Below are 22,451 nucleotides of genomic sequence, written 5' to 3'. Positions count from 1 at the left end.
ATAAAAGTTCTGCACTCAAAAGGTAATGGTGGCCAGAAGGGAGCATGGGATCCTTCTATTGCAGATCTTCTGAAACTTCACCTCTGCCTATGTAAGATGGGTTGCAAGACACATTCTGAGCTAGTACATTAAATTTCCTGACAAAACACTACTTTTCTATGGCTTTTTACTTTCAGGTTATTTTGCCTCTTTCTAGAGCCAAAGGTGACCATCAGTTCCACACTACAGAGAGTGCCTCTTGTTTTCTGTGCCCTTTCCCAAAGTGTTGCTGCTGCTCCACACTTGAGTTGGAGCTGGGTGTTGGCTGAATGGAACTGATGCAATGCCTGGAATGTGGTTGGGGTGACAAACATGGGGACTTGACCTGCCTCAGTGTCATTCCTGAGCAGCTTCACCTGTGTTAATAAAGTCAGTGAGCTTGAATTCCAGGTTATAAGATCACGTTCTGCCCTTCAAGTATATAACTTTGCAGTAGTGCTTAAACTGGGGTGGCCTGCAGTGACTAACCATCCCAGCAGTTGCTGTAAATACATGGGCCCTGTATTGCATGTAGCTCTGTTACGCTCTTTGCTCAGCAGTCAGCACCCACACATGGAGAGAGAATCTGTAAATTGCTTCACATGAATATTTTATGCCTACCTTCACAGAAGAAGGGTGTGAGGAGTTTGATGTGATGCTTTACAACCACTTTTTGAGGTCATATTTGGATTCTGGGCTGTAGGTGTTGAGTCTCCTTTGTGTCAATGAAATAACTGTCTCCTGGGCTCTTGCTGCACCCTTCAGTGGAATTGTCTCTCTGCTGCTTTGCACTTCATCTGTTTCAAGCAACTTGTGTGAAATAACTTGTGAGGCTTCTAGCTCAGCAACTGGGGAAGCTGACATGCTTCATGACTTCCTACCTGAATGTCTCATAATTAGCTGTTCTATTCCTGTCTCATCTGTGTTAAAGCTACAGGCTGTAGGCAGACCTTTCTGGTCCAAAGTACACTCTATACCTCCAACCCCAAAATCCTACTATTTGGGGCTGGTTTTCCTACTCCTAAATGTACAAGATGCAGTCCATAGATTTTATTCTAGGTAATAAGGATGGCCAAAAAAATAGCATTGAAAGATGGCCACAAAGATCACTGCAAAGGGTGTCTCTGAGCTGTGCAAGTGCCTTTCCCAGAGTGTAAACACTCCAGGCTTGAGTCTGAGCTGAGTGACCTTAAGACTGGGTCCTGAATGTAATTTTTTTATTCTTGGCATATTCTGTTTCCTTGTGGATGCACAATATCAATACATTTATTTTTCTCCACGCAGCCACAGCGTGAAGGAATATTCCATATTAATCTCCTAATCTAAATTTGAAATTAAAAGCTATCACAGCACTTGGCGCAAGCCTTTAGGTCATGGCTTGTGCTGGCTCCATTCCAGCAGCATAGCTGATTATGTTCTGCCCACAAACATTTCTAATGGCTTTTTTGAGTTGCTGGCTGGAATTCTTGTCTGCTCCCTGCAGCCTGGCTGCACGTTTTTGATGCTGGTGGAAAAGTGCTTCAAATGACTAAGCATCTCTCCTGGCTGGAAGGAAAGCCAAGCCCTTAGGCTGGCTCAACTGCTCCAGTTCTGCCACGAGCGTGTCCTGTTACAGCAGTTGTGTTGTTTGAACTTTTAACAGTCACTGATCGTGTTGGCCTGGTTAAAAAAGATAAGGGAACTGTGTACTTCAGTCTCTTGAGAATCAGAAGGTGCCAGTTTGGAGTAGCAGCTGACATGGCAAAGTTTGTACTCGAGACACTGAAAGCAGAGTGAAAACAGGGATGGGAAGTAGGAGGATGGTGGGTGTTAGTCTGGCAGTAACGGCAGCCAAGTCACCATAATTGGTCTTGCATAATCAAGATAAAATAGAAATTCACTACATTTAACTCCAGAGGACTTAGAATGAATGTAACTCACTAGTTCCAGGGCTTATGTTCAGTTAGTGCAAGATCATGAGGGCAGCCTTGGTGTGACTTTACCACTGTTGGCTTTTATCATGTGGTGCAACTGTTTCCTGGTGGAGAGTAGGAGCTATTGCTATTAACCTTCCTACATAGAGGGCTTAGATTGAAATGAAAACCATAAAAATTGGCTTTGTAGTTTCCCACAGAAGGAGGGTCAAGGAAAACAGCACATCTTGTATAGCTCCAGAACACTGCATTTGCTCCACATATTTTTCTGTGTCTATTGAAGTTCTGCTCCCAGAAACCGTAACATGTGCTGAGCTTCCAGCACCCCTTCCTGCCTGCCAGTGTCAGATTCATCCTAGTTAGCTTGGGGGTACCTCGTTGTACTTGTTACAGAGCAGCCTTGTCCCCAGTGTTTGCCAAACAAAACTTTAAAAGCTCTGAAAAGTGTTTTGCTGAGAGGAAAAGCCACCTGAGAGTTGGTTGTAGTGTCTGCTCCTGTTTAACTGCCTTGTTGCTGAGAGTTCTTAGCAGATATGTATGGAATGCATTTCCTTGTGGGATTTTTTGCTTGATTCTTATAAATCTGTTTGAAGAAGTTGTTGTCTGGAGGGGGTAGCTGCTGAGAAATGGTTATGAAGGCTGTTGGGAATAATTTTGGAATTCCTTGAGCAGTTGTAGATGTTCTTCATTAATGCTGCATCAAAGCTGTCTGTACTAGTGTCTGTCCAAAATGGATTAGATGGGGTTAATGAAATCAAGGATTAGGTCTTTAATCTGTGCCAGATCTGCTAGAAATGTAGATTTTATAATTTTTTTTTTGGTCACATGCTAGAAAAAGCAACAAAGGACAATCATGGGGATTTTTGCCTCTTGAAATCCTTCTCTTGACTATGCTTCCCTGGCTTCCTTTCAGCTGATGCAGTGAACCAAAGGATCAGGTGATGGCTTAGAAAAATGGTCTTGTTCTCCTAGAAACAGGAGCTCAGGTGTTGGTGAAACTGTTGGCTAGCTTTTTTTTTTTTATTATTATTGTGTTACAGTTCCCAAGTTAAGTTTGTTTCCAGATAATCAGGTTAGTTAACTCTTGGCTAGATGTTCTCATACATACAGGGTCTGGTGTGGGCATGGCCAGGCTGTGCAGAAGATTCGTGTCAGTGGAAGCTCTTCCAGATGCATTTAGTTTTGCATTCCTCAGGGAAGGGTGGGGCTTGGGTGTCTTACTGCTCCTAGGCCAAGCCCTGTGTCCCTAAGGAGTACAAGAAAGTTGCATTAACTCTCTTGAGAGGAACTGCATGGTGATGTGAAAACTAAAAAAACATGGAAGGTTTTCTTGTGCAAACTGAGCCTCTAATCCTGATCTAAACAATGTAATTTAAAAAACCTGGTTATTTCAGTTCACATCTACCCTTTTGTGTGGGTGCAATGAAACTGGGCATTACTGTTCTCCAGGCTCCTACTTGAAACTCATCCTAAGCTGAGGGCACAATGCAGGGGTGGCAAAAGGTGGCCAAGGCACATCTGCTGGTGTTAGAGCCATCTGCCTATCAAGGAGAGAGGGTGTAGGAGAACTTGTTAGAGCAGGACAGTGATGATGGGAAATATATTGCTGCCTGGAACAGCAGTGACCTCTTGTGGGTAGCAAGGACGGCTGGTTCTGCTGGCACTTGCAGTCTGAGGGCATTATTCTGTTGCAGTTGTGGCCTCAAAGTGAATGTGGTAAAGGGAGCTTGGATCCTCTTGGCTGGATCCCAGAAACCAACAACTACAAGTGGAGCTAAGACTTTTCTTCCTCTCGTGTAAGGGCTCTGAAGCTGTGATGTGGTGTCCTGCTGGTTCAGGAGCAGTCCAGACTCCTCTCTCCCTGGTGAACCCAGAACAAGCCTTCAGACATGTCAAGGGGGTCAGACAGAGTGAGACCAGAACTTTTGCTCATGTAACTTTTTGATGAAGTGTCTCCATCTCTGATAAAAGCTGTCCCACTGATTTGGCACCAAATCAAGAGAGTAACATGGTGCTGTGCAAGCAAGCATTGTGTCTGAGTTATGCATAGGTGCTGGGGGGTCTCTGCTCCTAATAATCGCATAAACCCTTTAGGCATATAACCAGTTCCCAGTTAACAGAACTGTGCCCCAGCCCAGCTTCCTAGCCAGCTGCAGAGGCAAGTTAAAACTTCTTGCTGAAGTATTTCCCCCCCCCCTAAAGTTTAGTTTAGTACATTCTATTTCACAATTAGTGGAGGTACAACCCTGTAGTTACAGCTCTACTGATGCTTTAGAAGATGCAGGGTGTAGCCTTTGTGTCAGAAAGCTCTTTTAGTAGTTGGTGAGATGGATTCAAGCCAGGAAAAAAATACTCTGTCTTTCTGCTGAATACCAGGTTACTTCACCTCCCTGGGCTTTCAGAGCACCTGAAGGCGAAATTCTCAAAGGAGAAGGTTTGTTTTGTATGTTGCTTTATGACAAGCTACTTGTGTTTTTTCTTTAAGCTACACACAAGGCTGCCTTTGAATTGCCCTGCATCTTTGGGCTATTTCCAAATATTTGGGTTTTCTGGACAAGTGCATCTTCCCTGGGACTGCAGGCAGGGATGTGTATCTGGGAGGCAGCAGCTGCAAGGCTCTCCTGCCATTGGAAGGTGCCACTGTCAAATGACAGGAGTGCTCCCAAGGTGCTTGGATGTCCTGCATGTGCATGTGTCAGGAAATGAAATATGGTGGGAATCTTTAGGAAGAAGTCATCTGTCTTTTATTACTCAGTTCTGAAGCACTAACTCTTCTGTGGAGTGATGACTTGGTGTGTAAATTTACCATATACCTATTTTTAGAGAACAGGGAGAGATCCAGCAGAAGATCCTGTGCCTGTCCTGCTTCCTTCTGATTACTAAGGGAAAGATCCAGCTCTCAGTTGTTTACTTCCACAACTTAGGATGACCTGACAAGCTACTTTTTTAGAACTGGAGAGACTGGAATATCAGAATCCCAACCACAAGTTAGTGAAAACACAAAATCTTGTTCTGTCTCAATTTGTTATCCTGCAAGACTTCATTAAGCTGTGCTGTGGGGCCACATCCATCACCCCAAAACACAAACAGCACTCAAAAGCCGGGGTATTTGATGAAGTGGTTTGTCTGGATGTTTGTGATAAGTAGGTTGGTGTCTTGTGCTATCAAAGTGGGGAAAGGGAAACCAAAGAACAAGGAAGAAGCCAAGAATGTGTAAGAGCAACAACTGGGGACACAGCCTTGACGAAGTTTTGTCTCATGGTTTGTTTAGGGTCAGAATGTAGCTAAAGAAAGCCTGGAATAATAAGTAGTTTGAAAAAAGCTGTTAGTGTCAGATTGTGTCCAGGAGAAATGCAAGTTGCTGCAACTTCCTTTTTCTATAAAGAACAAAAAATAAACTTCTAATTGTAAAAGACTGCCTGCCTGAAGTTAACTGAGTGGTAAAAGTCCAAAAGGTACATAGAAAACAAGTCTTGTTTCCTGAGCAAGTAACTTCAGCAGAGCAAATGACAGATGCATCCAGGTGGCCAAGCAGCAGCAGCACACCAAGCCTGGGTGTAGCTGGAGACTTACCCAGGAGAATTTTATAAAGCTCTAAAGTTCTATCTATCACATTCTTGGAAAGGTGTTGGTGAAGGTGTCCTTGGAGGGGAATATCCAGAGCAGAAACCCTGTGTTTGGATGGCAGAGGAGAGGCAGCTGTAAGATGGCTCATTTGAGGGGTGCTCTTGTTTGCTGACCCTCTTGTGCTGTGGCAAAACTGACTTGAATCAACCTGATTTAAAGCTCCAAAGTCTTCAGTCAGAACTGACACCCAGTCCTGGTAGCCAAGGCAGAGCTGAATGCTGCTGAAAAGCTCTTTGTGAACTGGGTGTGGGGGTGTGTGTGTGTGAGAAGACTTCTCCTGACAAGATTATATCCCCAAGGACTTCCAGGATTCACTAGAAAATTGGATTTAAACTTAGGACTCTAAACCAGATGAAGATAATGAAGAGCTTCAGGAGGCAGTGGAACTGGCTGCAGGTTTTGGATACAGCACAGTAGTGGAAGAATAAATTGCTGCAGTGGAAAAAAATGGGAAAACCTGCCCTTAAAAACCATGTAAGCAGTAATGGCCCTTATATACATTTGGGGGGAATGTGGGTTAATTTTTTTAAAGTGTGATTTTTTTGTTGTTGTTGTTTTCTTACTCAAAATAGTTTACTAGTTATCCTGAAAAACTTACTTGGAACACACCATTTTACAGCTACAAGACCTGGTAAAAATTAGTGGCTTAAACTATTGAGAAGAACCCTTCTTAACTTGGAAGATGGGCATGTAAAACTGAAAGGACATCATGGCCAAAATATGCGAACACTGAATAATTTGTGATTTTACAGATATTTCAGATGTGGTTTTTAGGGGGCTAGGTGGCTTCAGAGTGCTGAGAGAAGCTTGGGTGGGGAAAAAGGCACCTTGTTTTACAGGTCAAAAGAAACCTGGTTTGAAAGGGTGAGTTCAGCAAGGATCCTTCATTGCTAAGTAGCTGGGAAATGATTAAGCTGGTTGAGAGAAAAATACAACCTGAAACAATAAACATCTCCTTTGGAAACTGAGCACATCACTATCTTAATCCAAAGTGTAAAGTCTGAGTTGTCTGTGTAGAAACCAAAGAAGTATCAGGCAAGTTAGACACAAACAAGGACGTACTTTGAAGAGGGGGATAAAACCCCACTTTCTTACCAACAGTTAACATTTGCTTAACATGGCAGTGAATGCTCTATTGTGTCTGCTTATCGTTTTCTGCTTGACAGGTTGCAGGATCCTGCAGTCAGTGCTGGAGGCTTCCAAAGTAAAGAATGTGGAAGGTAAAGATAACATTGGTGCCACCGGAGGGGGGTGAGGGAACTGGGGGCCTCAAGTTGTGCCAGGGCAGGTTTAGATTGGATATTAGGAGCAGCTTCTTCCTCAAAAGGGTTGTCAAGCCCTGGCCCAGGCTGCCCAGGGCAGTGGTGGAGTCCCCATCCCTGGAGGGGTTTCCAAGCCCTGGAGATGGTGCTGAGGGACACGGGGCAGGGCTGGCCTGGGCAGGGCTGGCCTGGGCAGGGCTGGCCTGGGCAGGGCTGGCCTGGGCAGGGCTGGGGTAGTGGCTGGACTCGATCTGAAGGGTCTTCCCCCCATTCTTATACGATTATGTATATATTTTTTCTTCTCTTGGGAAAGGGTGGGAAAGTAGTGCACCCCTTTTGGGGAAGAGAGGTCTCCTAAAAAGCCGTATTTTATACGCTAGCCAACATTTTAGAAGCGTTTGTTTCTGTCTCGGTTCCTTCTGCCAGACCAGGCAGGTCCGGCGGTTTTTGCGATGTGCAGAAAAAAGGTGGTTTCAGGGCAGCGGGGGGAAGCAGAATTTGTCTCTTGAAGTGCCTTGACGTGAGCGGCTCCAAACCCCAGCCCAGCCGCAGGGATTTCCCGGGGGAAGCTCCGGGGCTCACATGACGGAGGGGGGCGGGCAGGGCCGGGCTGGGTTCCGCGCAGCTCCGAGGAGCCGGCGCTGCCCTCGCTCATCCTCTCCTGCCCCCCTGTGCTTCCCGGCTGCTCCCGGGGCTGGTGCCGGGTCCCGCCGCCTCCGCTATGCCCGGGGCTCTGCCCCCCACCCAGCTGTACGCCTCGGAGCGGGTGGTGGTGCTGCTCTCCTGCGTGCTCTCCTTCCTGGGCTCCAGCCTCCTGGTCTGCACCCATGCCCTGTGGCCGGAGCTGCGGACCCGTCCCCGCCAGCTCCTGCTCTACCTGTCTCTGGCGGATCTCCTCTCTGCCCTCTCCTACTTCTACGGGGTGCTCCAGGACTTCGACAGGACCTCCTGGGACTGCGTGCTGCAGGGCGCCCTGTCCACCTTCTCCAACACCAGCTCCTTCTTCTGGACCATGGCCATTGCCGTTTACCTCTATCTCACCATTGTGAGGGGCTCGCCCACGGGCACAGGCCTGCTCTGCTGCTTCCATGCCGTGAGGTGGGTGCTGATCCCGGGGGAGCAGGGGGTGAGGACCCCGCAGGCACCCACCCCTGCGGGCACTGCTGGGCACGGAGCGCCGGGACGGCTGCTCCGGTCACCTGCTCTTTTCTTAAGGATGCTGTGCCTTTCCGACTGGGATTTTGCTGTCTTCTAACTAACTCCCCTGATTATTTGTTCCCTCTCTGTGAAGAAATGGAGCTGTGGAGAAGTTTAAAAAAAAAAAAAAAAGCTTGCTGAAAGTCACATAAATTCTCTGGTAAGAGAGTGAAAATCCAGGCTTCTCCTTTCCCTCTGCAATCTGCTCTGACCTCCTAGAAATACTGTAATGAAACTTGTGTTTGCAGTGCTGGTGTTTCGCTGGGAAAACTGTGTTTGGGATCTGTTTGCACAGGTCCCTGACTTCCAGTACCAGCCTGGTCTTGTAGATCTTCCCCTTTCCCCAGGCAGGTTGCTGTAATTCAATACTCAAAGGAGAATGTAGTCTCTAAGTTAGGAGGAGGCTCGAAGAGCACTCCGAAGGTTGTTTTGGCACGTTTGATTGAAAGCAAAACAAACCAGACCATAGTGTAGCTTTATGTCTCACTTTCTGCTATTTACTGAGCTGTTTTTCCACATCATGTTTAGTACAAGCTTTCATTATGCAATTGCAGCTTGTGGGATCATGTGCTACCTCCACACTGAGCAAAACAGTGATCCTTTAGTCCTCTGAGCTGCCAGGCTTTTGCAATAAATTATAAGAGGAATGATCTGGTTTTTAAAAAAAGCATCAGGGCAAGTATTGACTTTTGTTTCTTAGTGAAGTATTTGTCACCTTTTGTTTTCAAACAGCATCATTTGGGAGTTGACTGAATCAGAGCTGAGTCCAGGTGGGACAGAGAAAGACATTAAGCCCAAGAGTGAATCAGGAGGAACTTCAGCTCCTGCCCTACCTGTTCTAATTGGTTCTTGGCAGCAAGGTCTGCATGGGAGAGAGCCTGAGGTAACAACTCATGCCTCTGGGTACACCAGGGTGTTGCTGGGGAAGGTGGAGTAAGATGCAGTGGAACAGTGGAGAGGGTTTGTTATTTCATTTCCAGTGAATAAAGAGTTCTAAGAATTAGAGAGAGGACAGAGCCAGTGAAGAGCCAAGTGTTGCTTAAGGAGGAGAAATCAGCAGCCTGGCTGCTTTGGGGGTGTGCTGTCTGCAGCAGGCTACACCAAAGAGCTGATGCAAATCTGGCCTATTTGTAACTTTCCTGTTCTCTAATCACTTGTTGGGTGCCCATTGTCTGTTGTTCAACTTCTCTATCTGGTTTCATGTTTTTCAACCTCACCTGCTACAAAGTGTGGAAGGAAATAAGCCAGTTCACTGAAATTATGTTGGCCACTATCTCTGCATTCTTTGAAACCTGTGACAATGCTGAGAGGTTATTCTAACCCTGAGACAGAGGGAGTGCTCAAACTGACCTCCCTCTAGGTTTATTTTTAGGTCTTTGCAGTAAAAATAAAATACCTTCTTCTGTTCTTGGTATGGACCAGCTCCCCTTGCTCTGGTTGAAGAGCAGGATGGAGAGCTTCCACTGGAGAGCTTCATCAAGACTCCCAGGCTGTGTTTAAAGCTCCTTCCTGCTTTATGGTCTGTAAGAAAAGCCAGAAAAAAACAAGTGAGGACCTCTTCTCTGTCCATGTTCCTTCTTCCTTCTCTGCAGTTTTATCATTAACAGATAACTCAATCAAATTGTGGACATGGGCTTGGAGATGGTTCCCACTCACACTGGTGCTCTCAACCCCCACTGCCAATCTGGGGTCCTTGTAGCCTAAAAATCTTGTACTGCCACATAGATAGGAACTGCTGCAACTGATAGGAACAGATACTACTACATGTATTAACTGCAGAAGGTAGGTGAGGGAGACCAGTCTAGGGCAAAAGGAAAGGTGGCAAAGGGCACATGATGTTTTAAGGACTTAAGTTTCCAGTATTACTGTCTAGGCAAGAACCTGGGCTTATTCCCCTCCCTTTTGGGCAAGTGTAAAGATGACTATTTTTCTCATGCTGAGTATAACTGAAGCTTGTTTGTTCTTTAGCTGAGTGGAGCTTCCAACCTGACACGTTGGAAGTCAAGGCCTGAATTACTTTTTTTTAGGGACATGAGGATGTCACACTGAATGGAACCTGTCAGACTTGTTCCTCGATGACTCCTGTGGTGACACATCCACCTCTTTCTTCTAGACCAGAGAACTACAGGCTCTGATTTGTTTTTACACTTGTGTTGTGCTCAGACAACCTTTGAAAACAAGCTTTTGGTTAGCTTTAAAAATATTGATGGAGCTGTAAGGTGTAAGTTCTGGCAACCCAAGTTTAAATCTCCAGGCTGCCTCACTTGTTCTGCATTTCTAAATATCTAGTATCACTTAGTTGGGTAGTGTCATCCCTGTTGTGAGAGTGGTTGATCCAAACCTGAGATGAGGAGTAGACCAGTAGTGATGATACTTTGGTGCTGCAAACTCAGTTTATGTTTGAGGGAGGGAAGGCAAAAATAAAATTGGAACAGGTTTGAAGTTCTGCTTACAGTGTGTGCTCAAAGCTTTCTTGAAATTGGCTGGTATGTCCAGAAGACTTTTTTTTTCTCTCTTACAGAGCAAAGCCTCCTGTCCCCAGAAAGAACCCCCTGCGGGCTCACTGGTAGGATGGCTTGTTGGCCAACCTGTGCAGGCTGGTGACTTCAAGTCTTCCCTGCTTGGCAGAGCCTCTGGGGAAAACAAAACAACAACAAACAACAAAACAAACCAGTTGTGCAGTGTAAATCACAATGTGGGATTAAGCAATCTGACCCAGGCATTCTGAGGACAAGAAAACAGACACAACTTGAGCTGGACACTGCTCGAGGTGAAGGCTCCCTGTCCTCCCTTGTATAAATGCAGCATTAAACTGTTCTCTCTTATATCCATGCCTGGTAATTTGACCTGGTTTTATCTTCTCATAGAATTCTTTCAATTTCAGTGTGGAGAAGCTTATTTAGGCAAATGAGTTTTTAAATATACTTCCTCTTTTCTTGGTGCTGGGCTCATTGGTGCTTGTCTGCCTTAATATGATGCTTCAAGGACCTGCCAGTTCTCTTGATTTCCTTACTTTTGTAGTCAGCTCTTCCAGGCGTACTGACATTTGAATGTCTGTGCTTCTGTAATCCCTGTTTTCAGGCAAGTCAACATTTTCTACCAAAATGAGTCCTGAGTTGTGTAGGACCTTTCATGGTGGTGGCAATGTCTGGAATGTCTTTAGAAATCCTGCTCTGATAATAGCACAGGGAGAGCTTCCTGCAGCAGAACTGTTCTCAAGTAACCACATGGGCTTGGATTAGCACTGCCTGTTCTGAGCTGAACATTGAAACAAAATGTTCTAGACATGCTCAAAGCTTGACTGATAACTTTACAGTATTATATTGGTGCTTGTTCTGTGGGTTAGTGAACACAGACATCATTTAAGAGTGGGAAATGGGGTGTTTTTGAGATCTAATATCATGGGATTATCTCTGATATTTTCAGTTGGGCTGAGGAATTTCAGATAATCTGATCTAGGCAACTGCTGGTTGCCTACATAGTCTGATGCATGTGAAACAGATTTTGGGAGGAAGATCCTTCTCATGTTTTCTGCAGCTGCTCCAGGCTGTCAGTGAAGGAAGAGTGTGAACTAGGAGGGTGATGAGAGGGATACAGTAATGGCTTTGTGCTCTGTGTATCTGGAGAGACCAGGTGGGATGTGCTGCGAGCTCAGCCTGGGCACTTGCTGAAGCATTTGTCTAATTTATTGAGGAAATGTCTGTTGTCCTTCTGAAGATGAACATGGGAAGGGCAGGTGATGCATTTGATGAAGTGCAGGGCACAATTTCAGTTGTGGAGTAATGTGTGAGCTGCACATCACAGGCCTGTGACACCCTGGGTGTTTACAGTAGCACCCAGGAAGGGGCTGAGGGATCTTACACTGAGGCTCCTGGAATTTTTCAGTTCTTGCTCATGGTTTTTGTGGGCATCCCAAGCTGCTGAGTGACTTAATTCATGTGTGTCACCAGTTATTTTTCTATTAAACGCTTCCCTATCTTTGCCTCTGCTGTCAAGAGAGAAGCCAGAATCAAAACAGAGATCCAAATTATGTCAACATGACTTTGCTTTTCAGCTTTTTGCTGTTACTGCCAGTGATCTCCTTGGGAAGAAACTTGCAGAAGTTATCTGTTTGCTCCCAAGCTATTGACTACACCTCTATTTGAAAACAAACAACTCTCTGGTGGAATAAAATTGTGCCTTTCTTTGTATACTGGTCTTCTGTGCCAGTTGACACTTAGGAATCAGACTGTGGGATTTGGTTGCTTGTGTTCTGAAAGCTGGGAATCAGGCAGCTTGGTCATGACTGGCTGGATCCTACAGGATAGTGACTCTGTACAGTGCTGCAGCCTTGTTGAATCCTTCACCCCACCTGTATCCAGGGGAGAAGGGGAGTAGGTGGGATGTCTCCTGTTCACCTGGCTGGACACTGACTGCTTGCTCTGTGGGCCAGGTTTCAGTTCAGAGTGTAGCACATGATTCCACATCTGTCCATCAGGACTGGGGACCCACCTTCCTAGAGCAGGTCCCTAGGGAGTGGATTTGCAGTCTGGTGAAGATTCTGATGAAGAAGCCCTTGGTCTGTCACCCATTTTCCCTGGGCTGTGAAGGCACTAAACTGAGTATGTTCCTGGTTTAATCTTGCTCTTCATGTTCTTTCCTCAGCTGGGGAGTCCCCCTTAGCATCACGGTGGCTGCTGTTGCTCTGAAGAAGATTGGCTATGATGCCTCCAATGTTTCTGTGGGCTGGTGTTGGGTCAACTTGGATGCAGAAGACCGGGTCTTGTGGATGTTGATAACAGGCAAGGTCTGGGAGATGTTGGCCTATGTGATTTTGCCAGTGCTCTACATCCTCATCAAGAAGCACATCAATAGAGCAGTGAGTATTTTGCTACTTTCAGCTTAGTTTGCAGCCTTGAGTTTGCAGCCTTGCTCTGTGGTTGTTGTCACAGGTTGCTCCTGTGCTCTGAAGATTTTGCTGCTAATTCAGCAGCTGCACAGGCAGGGGTTGCTTCATATGCCACTGAAATGCACCCACCACTGGCAGCAGCAGTACACCTGCCTGAGCAGCCCACAGCAGCATTGCACAGTGACTTGGCACAAAAATGTAAAAGCCTGTGGAAAACTTCAGGGGTTATGGGATGTATATGAGTGAAATGTAAAGATGATGTGAAGGACAAAAAATCAGCTTTAATCAGCCCTCCACACTTCCACTTGTACCAAGCCTGAGTTTGGCATCTGGACCTGTCTAACCTCAGCTGTTTTGGGATCCCCAGTGACTGTGTGTGTGAATACCTGTTTTGTTACTGGTAGCATAAAGCCCCATTTGGGAGTCTGGGCACTATAGCAATAGGCACTGCATGCATGCACAATACAGGAAGACCCCCTGTCCTGGGAGGGTTTCAGAATTCCAGTCTTATTTGCTGTTTTTCCTTGTGAACACAGAAATCCAGGCATCTAAGACAATGTTTGTATAATAGAGAAATTTAGATGGAGAGTGGCAGAAGGAAAGAAATCCAGAGATATTTTTTTTTCTCTGAGTTATGTTAGGGGAAAAACCTCCAAGCACAGCTGGATAGATGTGCTTCTGGAAAAGGCAAACTTGTTCACTGTGAGGAAGCTATGGCATTGGAAGTTGGGATAAACACAGACCTGGTTAGGGCAGGATCCTGCAGACAAGTTGGAAGAGCCATGTAGTTCTAAGCAGTCCCAAGGGCCCAGGGAAGGGGGAGCTGGGCAGGGTTTGCTGTGCTGTCACTGTCACCTGACATCAATCAGGCAGGACACTGTGTTCCAGCACTGTCAGACAGCAGCTGACTGCCTGGAAACCTGACCCCCCCACCTGGTCAGGCTCTTACCCAGGGACTCCCAGGCACTCTGCCCTCCCTTCCCTGCTCCCAGCCCTCACCCTTGCAGAGCAGCAGTGTGAGGCAGGCAGCTGCCCCTCTGCTCTCAGCCAGGTGGCTGAGGGCTGGAGCAGCAGCACCCAGGGCTTTCTGCACTGCAGCATCTCAGTTCTCATCACTAGGATTTGCCAAGCCTAGTAGCCTGCTTCCTGAGGCTCCTTACTGCCTGGTCTCCCACTTTCAAGAATGAGCAGTAGGCAACCAGGGGCAGGTTTGGGCTGTATTTATGGCTGAAGTGGTTTTTGCAGTAGTGGCTGCTGCACAGCCTGAGAGGCAGGAGGTAAAGATTTAATTTGCTTCAGAAAGAATCCCTGGAGCTGAATGTCCAATGTGTGTAGCTTTTTGTTCCTGTTTTTGTCTCCCTGCCCCCCTCCCTGGAAGCATGCAGCTCTCTCGGAGTATCGCCCCATTCTCTCGAGACCACCTGCATTTCAGCCCCGGACTTCCATAGCAGATAAGAAGTTGATTCTCATCCCTGTCATCTTCATCATCCTCCGCATCTGGAGCACCGTGCGGTTCATCCTCACCCTCTGTAACTCCCCTGCAGTGCAAAACTCCGTCCTGGTTGTCCTGCATGTAAGTATTTGCCAGGAGGTGCATTAGGAGGAGGATATGGGAGGGAGATAAGGGCTTTGTTGCTCTTAATATCATTTTCTTTGGTGGCAGGATGCAGCGTGTGCTGTAAAAAGCCACGCGTGTTGCAAGGACGTCTGCTCCCCGCTGGCAAGCCCTGCCTGGGCTGCTCAGCGGTAGCGATTTCAGCAGCATCTAGTGGCTACAGAAAATAACTGCAAGAGGAGCGCTGAGCAATGCTGGCCGCGGGTGGGAAAAGCAGGCTCAGAGCAGAGATGTTGGGTGTCGGCCCTTCAGCGGGGCTCAGCCTGCTCCTCCCCTCGACCAGGCTGTAGAAAGGACAGTCCTGAACTGCCGTGGGGCCGCGTGAGCGGGCAGGGCTGAGGTTTCTGAATCTCTTTCTCACGTTGGTGAGAGTTGCAGACTGTCAGTTGGGCAGTGCTGGTGTGACATGGTGCTACCTCTTCTCTGGTGGGTTCCTGTAGGAAGGGTACTGGATAATTCCTCTCTTGTCCTTGCAGGGAATTGGTAACACGTTCCAAGGAGGTGCCAACTGTATCATGTTTGTGCTGTGCACACGGGCTGTCCGGGCTCGGCTGTTCTCCTCCGTTTGCTGCTGCCACTACGATGAGTTGGATTGGCCTTGGAGAAGATCAAACAGCTCCTCGCAGCACCCAGAGCCCCACAAGGACATGCCAGGCCCTGAGCAGACAAAACCACTGCTTCCCACTACCTGAGTCTGGGCTGCCTACATCTCAGTGGGGAGTTCTTCTCTCTTGGTAAAGATCTAGTGCGAGTCTTTCCTCCTGCCTGGGCACAGCTTCACGATGGGAGGGGTGGGAAGCAGCTCTCAGGAAGCAGGTGACAGAGGTAGGATCCTGCTGCCGCTGTGGCAGTTCCCTGTTTGACTCTAGAGCAGGTCCCCATCATGCTCCTTTGGGGTGAAACCATTTACAGAACTGAGCCATTCCCCTTCCCTATCAGCTGAGGCAGTGTCTTATTCAAGCTGTGAAATGAGGAACCAGACTGCAGGGCTGTCTGCCCACAAGGACAGGACAGCAGAAAAAACTGAAGAAGAGGAGTTAGTGGCCTCTTCTGGTGTAAAATACCGTGCACATGTGTCCAATACTGCAGAGTTCAGATGCATATAGTGCCCCAAGTATTTCTCATGAAGTAATGCAATCCCCACTCATGCAAAAAACAAACAGAACTAAGTGATTCATCCAAGCTTACATAGAAAATCTGTAGGAGCAAAATCTTGGCAGAAGCTCTTTGTCATTTCAGGCATAAGACTGGACACTGATGCCCTTGCATTGGTCTACTTGTGTGGGCATCTTGTCTGCTTGGGCTTGACCTCATGAGGGACAGCTGCAGAACGTGCAGGGGTGTCAGACTTAATCCATTTAACAGCACTTGGAGCTGGGGCTCCTGCCTGTGGACCAGACACTGATAGGGCTCTCTTCAGTAGGAGTGCAGCTGAAGGAGGTAAAAACCTAGAGCAGCTGTCCTGATTGCTTAGGTAAATGTAAACCCTGATGTGCTGGGGGTTGCAGTCTCTTCAGAAACAGTGTGAAAACCTCCTACTGTTGTACTTACCCTGCAGGTGGTGCTCAGTAAAAAGGGCTGAGTCTGAGAGGAAGCAAACCTGCCTGGGTCATGGGCACAGCAGGGGCTGATCATCCTGGAGATGAAGCTGTGTTGGGTATGGGAGGTCTATGAGGAGACCTCTTACATCTGCTTCTTGTCCTCTGAGACCACAGAGTCTGAAAAAAAAAAAAAAATCCATTTACAATTCTTGTTGTTATATAACAAGTTTTTGGAAAACGAGCAGGAGCCTCATTAATTGCCTGGGGAGAGAGGGCAGCTGTCAGGCTCCCACTGCTCGAGGCACCCAGCTGTCCTACAGCTGCTCTTGTTAGTTTAAGTTCAGTCACTTTAACAACGCACAGAACAGCTAAATGATACTGTGATCTCATGGGACTGGAGGCAGAGGTGAGTCCTGTTATTTCCTGAATTGAAGACATCTTATCTCTGGCATAGGTGACTTGAGGAGGCTTTGTCATCTGTCAAAAGGTACTTATAAGCTCCTAAAAGCTAAGTAGCAACCTTGGTAGCTCAACCTCATGTTAATCCCACAAAACTTGGGAAGAGGAGCTGTGCTAAAATCTTGCAGAAAGATGGGATAGTAAATCTTAAATTTTGAGACTTAGAGTTGTGCTGTGTTCAGTTTTTTTGGAGCCAGCATCAGACAGGAGATTGTCATCAACTTGGCTTAAGGGAAAACAAAAGACCACAAACAGAAAAGAGAGCCACCCCCAAAAGAAACCCACAACCTAATCAAAACAGACTCATTCTCAGTTTGCCTTTTTCCATAACAGAGCTCTGAGGAATGCTTGTGGAGGAATGTGCAGCTCAACAGAAACCCATTTCCAGCTCCCAGGGGTTCAGGGAAACATGCTGGTTTGCTGAGCCCAACCCTTGGCAATAACACCTGGGACAATACAAGTCTTTGGTGGTCTTTGGCCATCTTCATGCAGGCAAGAACAGAGAAAGAAAAATGGTCAAGGGAGGACCTCTAGAAGTGTCTGTAGTTCCTAACTCTGAAGCTTGACTGCAGCCTAAATATAGACAGCACAGGGGTGACAGGGGAGGTGTTGTGCAGCAGTGCTTGGCTTCTCCTGGCAGGTCTCCTCAGTGTCTGCAGTGATGCTGGAATGCAACTCTCCCTACAGCCTCTATCTCTGAAGATGACACTGAACTCTTTCAGGTGTGGATTGGAGAGTTTTAACTTGGATGTTTCTGAAGGTGGCTGAGGTTGGGGCACCTGGGTGGACTTGAGGACTGGGTCCATCATGCCTGATTTCAGCTGCTGCAGCCTTGAGCTGCAGCAAGCCTTGTTGTCCTGGCTCAGGGCAAACCTGTGCACAGTGGATGAAGGAAGATGAAGCAGTCCTGGATTTTGACTGTGCTTTGTTTTGAGCAGGTGCAGGATCATCCCAGAGTCCCACAGAGGGAGCTAAAGCCTGGGGAAAAGCACCACTGGAGTGGCTGAGTGAACAGAAGAGGTCCTGCTTCTCCTCAGCGTTCAGATACCAGCTGCTTTGGTCTTGAACTTTGCTCAGGATCCTCTGGAAGATACTGTTTGGCTGTACTCCAGGTTCCTGGTTTTCTTCCCTCCTTCCCCTTGCCCTCCCCTTCGAATCTTAAATATTGTTTGGGGTTTTGCTTTTCTGTCTGACAAGGTGAATGTGTTCAGAGTTTTGGGATGAACAAGTATCATGGTGATAGGAAAACTTGAGTAACTGCTGAATAGGACTGTTCTGGGCAGGGATTTCAGTCCTAGTGTGTGAGGTCTTCCAGGGAGCTCCAGCCTGGCTCCTGTTCTTCACTTGAATATGGACAATAGTGTGCAAACACGCTTGTGTGGTGGTGGTGATGGATGGTTCCTTGTGATGGTTTATTCCTCCTCCTTGGTGGTTATCATCATCAGGGGTTGTGGTGACAGCATGTTTACTGTCCTGGGGAAATCTGAACTCTGCAGGCTCCCTTGGTGCTCAGGGATATCTGGATGGTCAGCCCTCCCCAGCAGTATGACAGTGCCTGGCATCTGCTCTGAGCTCCAGGTGTCCTCAGCTGAAGCACAGGCTACAGTCTGTTCTGGCTTTGGGAGTGTCATAGCAGAGCTGGGGAGGGGATGGTTTTTGTTTGCTATTTGGAGATGGTGTTTTACCTTATCTACAGCTCCTCACTTTTTTTAAAAAAACATTTTCTCCAACTTTTTACAAAATAAAGTTTTGTTCCTTTGCCAATGTGTTGTTCAAGCATGTTGTGATGGGGCTCAGCACCTTGGAGAATTTGGGTGAGAAATTGTGGCAAGATCTTCCTCCAGGTTTCTTTTGTATCTGCCTTAAAGACTAAGGCATGTACAGGAAAAAAAAATCTTTACCACCTGTTTGTAGATAATATTCCTTTTGCTATATTTTCTGTATGGATAGAGTGAGAAACATTTCATCAGTTTGAACAACCTGGTTACCAGCATGTATATATATACTACAGTTCATTCTTGCTGGCCTATTACTACAAGCTGTGAATAAGCTTCTGAGAAGTGAATTTGTGGATCTTGTTGACCTCATGGACTGTGGCTCTCAGCTACGTGAGATTACAGATGATATGTAATCATGAGATTACAAATTGGACTTTTTCCAGATGAAGTTGGGCTGCAAGGTAGGTGAGACTAGTGCTGGAGAGAGCTGGGGCCATCCTAGGACTTGTCCAACTAAAGAAAATTCAAGTAATTTCATGGAAAAAAAACAACTGAGGCATGGGCAGGCTGACAGTTGAGTGTTGCAGTGCCCATGTCTGCTGTGCTGCACTGAATTCCACACGTCCTGCAGTCTGTGCAGCCCTACAGGGAACTGCAGAAATCCTTGCAGAGTTGGCAGCAACAGGCAGGTCTTGGCTGGCACAGACCTGGATAGAAAAATGAACCCACCACTGTCCAAGAGGGCAGTGTGGCCAGGTGCTTCTGCTGAACAAAGTGCAGATGAAGATTTAATATCCAAGCAATCCAACAGTTTCTGAAACCTCTCCAGGGTCACACAACTCTTCCAAGAGAGAAAGGACCAGACAGTACCCAGACCAGCTTCTCAAGTTACAATGTGGTAAGTTTACATATCTACCTGCTCTTTTGTTTTGGGGATGCATCTGTGTGGCTGAGGCTCTTCAGAGATGGTCTTTGAGGGCAGCAATGTAAAAGGAAGAAGGCTGGCAGGATGCTGCCTAGCACTGCCTTTGTGCAGTGAAAATGGGGTCTCATTTACCTTTTGGCTCCAGAGCCTCATGTCTGCTGTCATTTATCTGCAGGGTGTGCTTATTTATCCAGCAACACCCTTTCCTATTACTAGGGGCTCAGACTGCCATATCTACCTCTTGCTTAATTGGCTGGAAGCCATTTATGCAGCAGATAAAGCAGTATCTATATATGACTTGTTTGCAGGCAAATCATTTGTTACATAAATCATTGTTTCACCTTGAGGCCCCAGTTATTGCTCAGTAATGCACACGATACTGACTTGACCTTGACCAAATGTGCAATTACTCCCCAAAATGCAGGTGAAAAGGCTGTAAGTGTCCCTTTTTTGGACAATCTACTGTGGGATGTCTCCCAGGGAGTCCCCTTCCTGCAGGGATTGCAATCAGCATGCTGCAGTGTGGCTGCCTGCCAGCTCCTCATCTAACCCTCACTTTTCTATAGCTCACTGCTCATGTTCTCCAGTAGATTTATTCTCTTGGAAATGAAACCTCTCCTTTTAATTACTTTTGCCAAAGACAGCAGGATTTCATCAGATCCAGCTTTGAGCACAACTGGGCTGAGTGTAAAGAGTTCCCTGTACACATGCATGGGAGCTCTTACCATGTGGTGGACAAGTGTAGAGAATCCTGAGCTGAGTTAATGTCTTCAGCTAAATACACTTTGGGGTGCAGAGCAGATGTAAGAAGCTTAATATGTGCCCTAGCTGAAATTGAAAATGTGCTTGTAAAATGCCTATAAAACTGGCTCTTTTTACCTGGTACTGGCTCTGTTCTTTGCCCAGGTCCAACAGGATCTGAGCTCTTGAAGTTACACCTCTGCAATTGCTTTGAAAGTCCAAGAAGGTAATTCTTGGAGACCATCCTGTCTCCCTTCATCAGTCTCTTCCAAGATCATCCCAATGTCAGTTACTGCTTTATGGATGATGTTACCAGATTCCTGCTGTGATTGACAATTTTCAAGGTGTTCTGCTGCCATAAGTAGGTATTTACTTGAAGGTTTTCTGATGGCAAACATGCATGTCCTGTTTGATTTTTGTATGTGTCAAGATTATTCAGGGAAGGAGCTAAAAGGCCATTATAGAGAATTCTTATAATTACTGAGTCTCAGAATGGCTTCCATTCTGTCAAGAGCTCCCAGGAGAATGGTACTGCCTTTAAAGAACAGGAATTTCATTAGAAGTTTGCCTTTCCTGCAACTTCCCCAGCCCTGGGGCAGAATGGCTTACGTTTTCCCTCTTCTGGCCAAAGATCTGTGCAAGTGAGAACTAAACTGGTTGCAGAGTGAGCTTTGGGTTGTCCCACTTGTTCTGGAGTGTTCTGAGCAATGTTTGAAGGCAGCATGGGAAACACTGAGCTAGCTCAGAGTGCCTTGGTTGGTGCCAGCCAGCTGCAGCTTTTACTGGGAATGCAGAGGAAGGCAGAGAGATGTTGTGGGTGAATTCAATATTTTGATTTTGATCTCTTCAGTTAAGATACCATGTGTTAGTTGGGACTGAAGCAGGGGTAGTTCTTGAAACACGAGGTGGGATCCACTGAGCAGTCATGAGCACATCAACTTATAACAAATGCAGTAAAAGAGCAATGGCAAGAAATCTAGGGGACTACATTTCACCACCCTGAAAGCAACAGGGCTCTGCTCCCCTTTCTATTCTTAGAGCAGGATGCTTTCACCTGGAGGAAGGGAGGCTGCAGGCAGTCAAAGAACGCATGCAAGACACATGAGCAACTCGTGTCACTCCAGAGGATGCATGTTTTCAGGCTGGCTGCTGAAGACAGGTGGACCAATAGCAAGGTTCCAATTTCTCTGGCTGCTGGAGGTATCTGTGAACTTTGCATTTCTCTGATAAAATCTAGGAATTGTAGTCGACTATTAACCAAGTCCTGTGCTGTTCAAAGTAGACTCTTAACACAGGAGGTTAATACTAAGCCAGCAACACGTGGCATACCCTGCATGTGGAGGGAAAGGGACTAATGTGCTTTGGTAGAAAACCAGCCTGTTCTGTGCACAATGAGAAACAGAAATCAAAAGGATGAACCTGTTCCCTTTGAACTGCAAAAGTGTCTTGACCAACTTGGTCTGTGCAAGGTTAGGACATGCAGCAGTATTCCAGCCCACCCAGTTTGTGGCTGCAGAAGGGTTAATGCAGTTGAATTTTATCACTGTGGCCTGTAGCAAACATCCCAAGGCTGCACCAGTGGATGCTGTTTTCCCTGGAGCACAGCCTCTCCAGCTGCCCAAGCAGGAAGGAGCAGCAGCTCTATTGCTTCAGCCTTACCTTGTTACTATACAGACAGCTGGGGAAAACCAGCTCATGTAGCAGCTCCTACAATAAATCCAGCCCTTCTAGTTGGACGGTGTGGGAAACAGTTCTTCCTCCAATAAGTCTAAACAAAGTGCTTTTTAAGACAGCAAAGACCTTCTGCTGATTCTGCCCAGCTAACGGACCAAACCCAGGTCTGCTGCTCAAGGAGAAAGGAAAGCAAAGACCCTGCCAAGGAGAGGAGCCTGCGCTGCCTGCCGGGGAAGGAGCCTGGGGGGCTGCAGCCCCCACAGACCAGCAGCGGGAGGGGAACCGCCTCCCCGCGGGAGGGGAACGAAATCGCACAACCCCCCATACTTGCACACACCCCGCCACCTCTTTAAAGGAGGAATTTTGTCGGCCTTGCCCTTCTCCTTTGATCCGCAACCCCCTCTCGGAGAGAACGTCTTAAGGACACAGCACTTCTTGCGTTACTTTCCTGATGTACCCTTGGCAACCATTTGCCGGTTTTACATTTTTCCTAAACCTCATCCCTTCGTGTAACCGCTCTTTAATAAACCGGTTTATTGGTAAAGTGAACGTCGGTCTCGGTCAGTAACCATCTGAGGGCGGAGTGAGGGCAGTGTTCTCATCTCCGCTCTCAGATGCGGCCCCGCAGCGCCCGTTCCTCTGTGAGAGGCGTTGGCCGGGTGGGAGCCCTGGGGTTCATTTAAAAACCCGCTCCGAATCTGGGGAGGGGGGAAGTCGCGAAAGCATCCTGCCAGCCGGGAGCCTCTGTGACAGCACCGGCTCGCTGCAGGCAGATGGGCCGTTTCCCCCGTAGCTAGGCAGCGCCTCTGTTTTGAGTCAGCATTTGGCACAAGAACATCTGACCCAGCAGCGACAGACTTGAACAAGGAAGAG

The 22,451-nt window shown here is 47.0% G+C and overlaps 2 protein-coding genes and 1 long non-coding RNA gene across 7 annotated transcripts in view; 2 read left to right on the top strand and 1 right to left on the bottom strand.

Moving 5' to 3' along the window:
• ENO1 (enolase 1) overlaps positions 1–22,451 on the top strand; it is a 100,376-nt gene that overhangs the window by 31,409 nt on the left and 46,516 nt on the right. The window lies entirely within an intron of this gene.
• LOC127392869 (uncharacterized) overlaps positions 1–22,451 on the bottom strand; it is a 28,997-nt gene that overhangs the window by 5,974 nt on the left and 572 nt on the right. For 2 of the 4 annotated variants that reach the window (XR_007891350.1, XR_007891351.1), the window contains exons 3-4: positions 16,072–16,238; positions 9,414–10,650 (exon numbers count right to left, since the gene is read on the bottom strand). This is a non-coding gene — a long non-coding RNA (uncharacterized LOC127392869). The remainder of the gene's footprint in view (positions 1–9,413; positions 10,651–16,071; positions 16,239–22,451) is intronic. The other 2 variants (XR_007891352.1, XR_007891353.1) reach the window with 2 other exon arrangements.
• On the top strand, positions 7,542–22,122 carry GPR157 (G protein-coupled receptor 157). 2 transcript variants are annotated; one of them, XM_051637316.1, is made up of 7 exons: positions 7,542–7,918; positions 12,662–12,875; positions 14,284–14,478; positions 14,997–15,254; positions 17,459–19,136; positions 20,070–20,265; positions 20,943–22,122. In XM_051637316.1, exons 1-4 carry the CDS (start codon positions 7,542–7,544, stop codon positions 15,210–15,212), a joined length of 1,002 nt encoding a protein of 333 aa, XP_051493276.1. In that variant the 3' UTR covers positions 15,213–15,254; positions 17,459–19,136; positions 20,070–20,265; positions 20,943–22,122. The 2 variants fall into 2 exon arrangements, with proteins under 2 accessions (XP_051493276.1, XP_051493277.1); XM_051637317.1 differs by having other exon boundaries at positions 17,456–19,136.

Source organism: Apus apus, chromosome 20 (genome assembly GCF_020740795.1).
Source record: "Apus apus isolate bApuApu2 chromosome 20, bApuApu2.pri.cur, whole genome shotgun sequence".
Lineage (NCBI taxonomy): Eukaryota > Metazoa > Chordata > Aves > Apodiformes > Apodidae > Apus > Apus apus.
Note: the sequence above shows the minus strand (reverse complement) of the source record. Positions and strands in the feature narration are given on the sequence as shown.

What these genes read in the sequence shown, in the direction of transcription:
- GPR157 (XM_051637316.1), top strand. Translation starts at nt 7,542, where the DNA reads ATGCCCGGGGCTCTGCCCCCCACCCAGCTGTACGCCTCGGAGCGGGTG. An exon ending in AGAAGCACATCAATAGAGCA is followed by an intron (nt 12,876 to 14,283) that starts GTGAGTATTTTG and finishes CCTCCCTGGAAG; the next exon opens with CATGCAGCTCTCTCGGAGTA. An exon ending in CCGTCCTGGTTGTCCTGCAT is followed by an intron (nt 14,479 to 14,996) that starts GTAAGTATTTGC and finishes TTGTCCTTGCAG; the next exon opens with GGAATTGGTAACACGTTCCA.